At 34.4% G+C, this 7,954-nt stretch overlaps 1 protein-coding gene across 1 annotated transcript; it reads left to right on the top strand.

Annotated features, from left to right (window-relative positions):
• Positions 1 to 226: 226 nt before the first annotated feature.
• On the top strand, positions 227 to 7,853 carry Tmem214 (Transmembrane protein 214). Its single transcript, XM_028316814.1, has 10 exons — positions 227 to 465; positions 732 to 904; positions 1,705 to 1,987; positions 2,601 to 2,789; positions 3,560 to 3,777; positions 4,191 to 4,416; positions 4,736 to 4,878; positions 6,358 to 6,478; positions 6,639 to 7,035; positions 7,131 to 7,853. The coding sequence occupies exons 1-10, from the start codon at positions 348 to 350 to the stop codon at positions 7,255 to 7,257; spliced, it is 1,995 nt and encodes a 664-aa protein (XP_028172615.1). The 5' UTR covers positions 227 to 347; the 3' UTR covers positions 7,258 to 7,853.
• The last annotated feature ends 101 nt before the right edge of the window (positions 7,854 to 7,954 follow it).

Here is a 7,954-nt window from a genome sequence, read left to right as displayed (position 1 = left end):
ATTTAACTTCTTATTTGGTTAGTGAATTGGCTATTTCGAAGAATTTACAAGGAGATTTAAATAAGAAGATAGCAATACTACAGTTCACACTAAAAAGAGAGGTAGGGCCACAGAGAGCGAGATAGATATAAGTAGGTATTTGACTCAAGTTTTGTTCCCAACTTTGCCCTCCATTTTTATCTGTAGCTTCATGGTTTTGTCCAACTGGAATTTTTTGACCAATCACAGGATTCCGTTCCAATCCACTCAATTTTTGTTTGACGTTTTGTGCTATTTCATTTTGACGTGTAACTTCGCTTTCCCTATATTTACAAAAAACGGATTTATTCCAATAAAAATATAACAACATGTCGAGCGGTCAATGGGAAGTTGTTGGGAAGAATAAGAAGTCTCAAAACGGTAAAGTTAAATCGAAGGAAGATGTAAAAAAATCTATCAAAAATGGGCCGAAACTTGAGGATGTCGGTGAGTCCCATAACCTTATGTTTCTGTAGTTGATGCATTTTCTGTACCCTCTTTATCTTAGTTCTCTATTTCTTCTATGGCAAAGTCTAAAACAACCAAGTGTTTACACCTATTGATATAATAAAAATTAAATTAATTTCATTGAAGGTAAACATTAGATAATTTCTTCAAAAGTAACAGTTGAATGCATTACATAGTGAGTACATGGATTATTGATAACATAAAAGTGGGTGCAGCAGTAATAAAATTTACAATTATGTTTCCAGTTCCTCACTCGGAGATCAAATCTTTTTACGCTGGAATGGTGGTGGACGATGACAAGAAGCCATCTAAAGACAAAAAGAAGGAAGGCGATAAGAAATCTAAGAAGCAGCAGGACAAGAAAGCGGAGCCTCCTAAACCAAAGCCGCCCAAAACTATTGATGATGCTTTAGAGTTGGTATGTAGCCTTATTCGTACTGACGACTGCACATCATCATTTGTGTTGCAAAATAGCACCTATTGCAACTAAATAAGAAGCTGTTTAGCTTGATATGCTGTCGACTATAATAAGTATTTTAGTTTTTAATAAAAACAAACTATTACCTAGTAACCCAGGTATATTAATGTGTAGTGTACAGACAAGAATAAAGAGTACACAGATTTTTTATGATCAATTCTTCTTCTTTTCGTGTCGACTGCTGCCACAAGAGTGGCATTGTCAGCAGCACTCATCAAATCCTCCTGAGTGCAGTTGCTTGGGCACTCAGGGCACGACATCAGGTCTCTATCAGGAGATCTCTATGATCAATTAATTAAACAATTCATTTTACAAAGACCTGACTGGTAAAATTTTATGCACCAGCTCTTTATGCATTATTCAAATTATAAAAAAAGTAAATAACTATTCTAAAAGTTAGCATAACTTATGGACTAAAGTATAATTTAACTACTCAATGCATCTCTGACATACTTGCTACAATACAAAGTAGTTTTCTTACATAAAATTAACAGATGACCTCCTTTTCTGATAATATAAGCTGATGATGTAACTGTTGCACAATGCTTTTGTTGTGTGCTCTGAATTTGTATCTTATTTCTACTTTTACCTCATTTTATGTTGATATTATGTCACAGTTTCAGAGTGAAACTTGTGCATTAAAAAACTGTTAAAAGAAAAAAGTATTTATTTAAAGATAGTTACTTTTCTAATATTTTAAAATATCAACACACTTATCTGTTTGTACACTTTGTTTTCAGATCGACCCTTCCGAACTAGCCTCAATCATAGCAAGTAACAAACTTAGGTTCTCAAACGCACCACTTGTCTGGCTAAAAGAAGTGGCCAATTTCCTCAATTCTAAAATTCAAATAGACGTGGATGACCCCACTTTTGGAAATTACAATCTAGACTATCCGTTATCAGTTGTGCCTGACGAGATCCAAAGCAGCCTAGAAAAGGTTTTGCAAGATGCAGGAAAGGCCAATGCTCAATTATTCTACGATGTTACACTCACAACTTTGGCAAATGATATGAGCAGAGGTAGGTTATTATTTGTTTATTTTTTTAAGTGTTATAAATTGGAAAAATATTTTTACTCAATACTCAATCGTTTATTGCATAACCACATTAGCATTCACATTAGATCTTACAATTTAGGCAGTTATACAATGTGGACCTAATTTTATATTATAATTTCACACATTTAGATAGACCTTTCCTCATAATATACTTTTAACCTGATAATATGAAACAGGTACTTTTCCAGCATATTTACATTATAAAAACTACTTTTATAACATTGGCATCAATTACAATTTTCTTATCTCTTTTTCAATGTGACATTCTCATGTAATATGTAAACAAAGTGTAAAAGACATTATTTTTATGAGAATGCTACTCTTTTAAATACAGTATTGAAACAACTGTTTCTTTTGCATAAATGTAATTTTAAATGAAACATGAATGAATGATTCTGTAAAAAACAATTAACCTAGACCTACACTAAGACCATGAAATTACTTAATATTTTTAGTGAAAGTAGGTAGTCATTCACCTTTTAACTTGCTGCACGTAGTATAATGACCCTGACTTACAATCATACTCATGTTTTACTAAATATAATCATTATTTAACTGACATATTCTATGTCCAGCACAATCCGTGAACGGACACAGACTGCTCCTTCAAATGCTAGCAAAGGCGTACCCAGAATTCTGCGTAGCGTCTGTAGCGAAGAGTGCGAGTCTCCGCAACTCGTACCAGAACCGCCCGCCGATTGGCCTGACTCTGCTGTGGGCCTTTGGCCAGGGAGGCCTAAGCGATTTTGCTGTGGGAGTGAAAGGTACCTTTGACAAATTTGATACTTGGTTATAGGACGCTCAATAAAAGTTGAGACGATCACATACTTACACTGATGTAATATTTGAATTCAGAACACCCAATTAGTCGGAATACGCAAGACGTAAACGTGACAAGCGTACATAAAAATTTTTGCTTGTGTTGATTGCCTCAACTCTTGTTGCGCGACCTCTAATATTTGATTGCGTTTTAAGTCTCAAAAGAGAAAAATGTCTCTGTAAATGACACAGCTAAATATCTAATTTTGTCATTGCTGACTGCCTCAGAATTTATTATTCCACCATGTTTTTCTTATAAAATTTAGCATACCAACTTTTTGATACCTACTACAGTCCAAATTAAACTCTAAGGTGTAAGAGATAAGTTCAGTTCATCGGTTAAAAATGTAATAACATGTCAAGATAACACCTTTCGATGATGAACTTATCAGTTATCTGCCGCAAAGGTGTCTGACACTATCTTAGGTAGAGCACTAGTTAGTGCCTTTTGCTGCAAGTAAAAGGTTGTAGTTGTTTACTCCAATATTTAACGTTAATATTTCATTAGTGGATCAAAAGTAAAAATTATTTTATTTATTGATGAACTGATTGATTTGTTGCATTTCATCTATCTGATGTGATTTACAGCTGCATTATAAAATGCATTGTGTATGCGATACGATAGTCGTTTATTTCATTGAATATGCATTATTTGATCGATAAACTGAATCAGTTTCACTTTTTGTTGAAATTAATATTAAAACACTTATTACAGCGTGGCAAGAGCTGTTCCTGCCAATTATAGAACTGAAGAATTACTCTAAGTACGTCGTGGCCTACCTTGGCACGTTGCTCGATTGCCACGCAGATATGGACGCCACGAAAGTCAGCCAGGACCAACTTCTGGCCATGTTTGATATGGTGAATGCCAAGAAGAATTATCTGTCCAAAGAATTATCAAGTGACCTTATCAACCAATTAAGTAAATATAAGGTGAGTTGGTTACTGCATTATTTAGATAAAACTTATCCCCTAAGTGGCACTTTTGACCGCTCCGAAATTCGAATCTCTTCACGGAGCAAAGTAAATCTATACCAAAAATATAACCGTCCTTTTGGCGCAGTCGGGTAAAAAGGCCGAAATTTCGAATTACAACTGTCACATTTTGCCCCTTGTCTCGGGTGGAAGATATTATGAAGATGACCGACATTGTCGTTACATTTTTAGAATAATCTGATTTAATTTTATCCATTTAAAAAAACATATAAATGCCTGGTAAAGTATCTGGTGCACACTTCACTGCATTATGTGTTTATTGCCCTAACCACTATGATCTTACATGAATTAAGAAAACTATATCAGTTGTATATTTTTATTACATTTCTAATCCTCTTTCTTCATTCCAGGATATATATTTCAATAAGAGTGGCAATAAGTTACAAGTAACGTTCAATCAGATAATGAAGAAGCTGCCCAATCAGTACCTCAGTGGGTCGAATCTAGACGCCTACAATAAAGTCCTGGTGGAGAGCCTGGTCGACTGTCTGGTCAGAGACGACTCGTGCAATGCCACCTGGCGACAGCTGTTCCACAAATGTACCAAGCAGTCGGCCACACTGCTCGATTATATTAGTAAGTTGTCTTGATATTTTATTTGAAAGATATCGTGTATTGTGTCTTGAAACTCATAAATTGGAAAAAATATGGTGATAAGTGGAACAAATATCCGCATCATTTCATTGTACAAATCAAATTAATCCGTGAAAAATTGTGTGGACACCCGTTTATATTCTTTAGGGTTGTCACACATTGTATCGATTAATCGCGTCTGATCGTATCGAAATCGTATCGCCGTATTTTTTTTGGATAGCTCTCAAATTCTTTCTCCTGTCTCACGAAGTTGGCTAGATGAAAGCGGGCAAATATTTAAAACAAACTATTTCCACTTTAGACAGCAACTGGGCAGAAGTAAGCCCACGACTGAAGCGCAAATCGCTGAAGACCACAGTCGTCCAGTTCCGGGAAGTGAGCGGGGACGCTCTGAAGGGCAAGAAGAAGGACGAGACTGTCGTCAGAACCTCCAAGATATGCCAGGTCAGTGACTTTAATACGTATTTCAAGTAATGAGTTTAGATTTTTCGCAGGTATACACTTTTTGTACAAAGTTGCTAAATCGTAACATATTTTCCTAGTAGCCAATCAAACAGTAGATTTTATATTTTCTACATAAGTAATACATAAATTCCGTACTATTCATTATATTATTTGCTTAAAAAACTGCAAAGCAATTATAACTTTAATTACTGCAATATTGTTTCACTTAACAAATAACGCGTGTGAACGCATCCTATCTTATTAAATTTCTCTGGCTGAATGTGCTCACACCACGTCAGTGTCATGTCATGTCATAGTTTAAAAAAAAAGTAGGGCGACATTTTTGTTGGCGTTGAAGTTGAAATTATTTTATTTGCTTCGCATCGAATGAAAAATCGTCCAAACGTTTAGGTAAATATGAGAAATTCAATCAATGAATTATTAATAATTTGTTATATTTATGAATTACTTATTTGACGGAGTGATGTGTTGGCCAGTAGGGCGTATCGCGTAGTGCTTCGCGTTGGTCCGTCGTATTTGTTGAATGAAACTAGAAAAACCACTTTGTGCGTGTGTAGAAAGCACCCAACCGCGATAACCGTAAATAGCGTGTTAATATCCGTTACTATGTTGTAAACGACCGCCGTTGATTGGAATCTGTAAGCTCCACAAGTGTTAGATGAAATAAATATCCAGGTAACCAGAAATATTTTTCACCAGTGAAGTGTTATTTTTACGAATACTCAGTCAAAAATATATTAATGCTAGGCTAATTCAATATTCTTACTCTTCTGCTATTAATTACCTGAAATCTAAAATATATTTATACTTATTTTCCACATTCCTTAGTCAATAATAGTAACAGGATAAAAGTAAACTTGATGTAGGTATGTTGCTTTTTGTGTAACTAATAATTTCCGAGTGCATTTTACAATATAAGAAAAGGTAAAGTTAAATGACATGAGTAACATTTTGTTTTGTAATATCCATTTATTAACTCCAGTAAACAAAGAAATCGATGAATGTCATTAGAGTTCATGACATCATTAATTAGATAGTTATTGGGTGTGATAACTTTGTGTACTAAAGATAACCCGGCAGGGAGCAGTCTGTGTGTTAACTAACATTGCAAAGGACCAGTTTTCTAACAAATAGAACTCTTTATTTGGTTAAAATTCCTGATTTCTTTTGTTAGTACAGGTAGGCACTTTTGTCTCAAATACTGTCTGGTTTATAAAAAAATTAATTGCATTAATGTATTTCAAAAGCTAATACTTATCACTAAATATTGTGTTATTGTGCTGATGCCTTTGTGGACTTTAGAACATAGATTTCATTTTACATTGATATAAAACTTCTCAAAATTTATAAATCAGTTGTGTATTACCATAAAAGAAGGTTGCTCAACAACTTTCTCTAAAGAGATTGGTCAGGTGGATTTTTCTGAACAAGTTTTAAACTAAAAATTTCTTTTTACAGGATATTCTAGACAGGATGACGAGTACTAGAAGTTTTCCGTGGATAAAGGCCATTTTCGTTGTGCTTTTGAGTATCATTGGATTGGTGGCATATGATGTTTCGAGAGCTGGTGACTTCCCAAGTAAGTTTCTGTATATTTCTATCCTCTAAATTAAATCATCATCAAATTAAATTAAGAATGACACCAAACTCGTTCCCACTGCTGCAACTCCTGTGTAGATAGGATCTACAGCTTGACCACCAATAAGAACGTACTGCTAACCTCAATAATATTTTTACAGAAAGCGCAACAGGGAAGCTATTTAAAGATCTTGGGATCTTAGAGCAGAGTCAGCACGCATGGCAGAAGACTCTCTCCACGTCCGCCCGAGGATATATTTGGCTGGAAACCAACACCCCAGTGTACTACGCACAGACGATCGAGATATGCAAACCGTATATTCAGCTCTCCAAAGATCTCTTCACTGTAGCCTGCAACAAAGTCAGTGTGCTCTATGCAAACATACAAGAGTTTGTCGCAGCGAAAACACCAATTGTTGTGGCCACGATAGAGCAGTATGTTCCAGGACTGATCGACAATGTCCAGAATTATACATTAATTGGATACTCTGCTGTTAAGAAGTTTACTATTCAGTACTACACATTGTCCTCCGACTACCTGGCTACTAAAGTGTTCATGTAAGTTGGTTTTTTGTATTTGTAACTGGAATGTAATGGTTAATTTTGTTTATTAGAGGCAAGGTTTTTACAAAACCTTTATCTTTCTATTTCAGAGGAGAATGGGCGCCAGAGATACTACAGAACAAAACGCAAACAGCTATCAATGTCACCAGGGACCACATGTCTACCTACTTCCACTGGTTCAGGAAACAGGTGCACTTGTACTCTGAGATACCCTGAAGGGGGCACCTTCCATAATTTATCTGATATCATTTAACACTGCAAATGGAGAATTGCCAATTTCTTCGTCAAAATGTTTGTGACAGTCAATATTTTAGTATACCAAAAGCAATATTTATGTTATTTATCACTATTTTAGTAACAAAACCCCATTCTACATTGTATTTCAGAATATTTGTAGTAATGGTTTAAGTTCATAGCACAAATTTTTAATATTAATTTTTAATGTTTTAACAATCAATCCTCCATTTGCACAACCCCAAAAGAAATATTTTCGCTGTTTACGAGAATCTTATTTTTAAATGAGTACAATAATTCTCATTTAGTAGTTGCAACGAAAGATCTATAGTTTTTAAATATTGTTGATCTTATTCATGTCATTAATGCAATAAATTAATCATATCATCAAAGGAACAAAATTTAATATATTTTTAAACTTACGTCCATGACATTTAAATTAAAATGATCAGTATTTCGAAAACACATTCCTAACGATGCATTTATGTCTTGAATTTTACTTTTACACCAAGTTACCTTTTGGTTATACTTATCATATAGCTTCTAATAACAGGAATCATCTATGAAATTGTTTTAGAGTTACAAGAGTGTAGAGCTGTAAGTTTTTTTGTAGTATATTTATTTGTGTTGATGAATGATTGTGTGTTTTTAAATATACGATATAAATTCGAATTTGTTA

The sequence above is a fragment of the Ostrinia furnacalis genome, unplaced genomic scaffold, assembly GCF_004193835.3.
Source record: "Ostrinia furnacalis isolate ACB-3 unplaced genomic scaffold, ASM419383v2 OfSCF5881, whole genome shotgun sequence".
In the NCBI taxonomy this organism is placed as follows: Eukaryota; Metazoa; Arthropoda; class Insecta; order Lepidoptera; family Crambidae; genus Ostrinia; species Ostrinia furnacalis.
The sequence above is the reverse complement of the archived record's forward strand: the minus strand, read 5'-3'. Positions and strand labels throughout refer to the sequence as shown.

What these genes read in the sequence shown, in the direction of transcription:
- Tmem214 (XM_028316814.1), top strand. Translation starts at nt 348, where the DNA reads ATGTCGAGCGGTCAATGGGAAGTTGTTGGGAAGAATAAGAAGTCTCAA. An exon ending in GGCAAATGATATGAGCAGAG is followed by an intron (nt 1,988 to 2,600) that starts GTAGGTTATTAT and finishes TTCTATGTCCAG; the next exon opens with CACAATCCGTGAACGGACAC. An exon ending in CACACTGCTCGATTATATTA is followed by an intron (nt 4,417 to 4,735) that starts GTAAGTTGTCTT and finishes TTTCCACTTTAG; the next exon opens with ACAGCAACTGGGCAGAAGTA.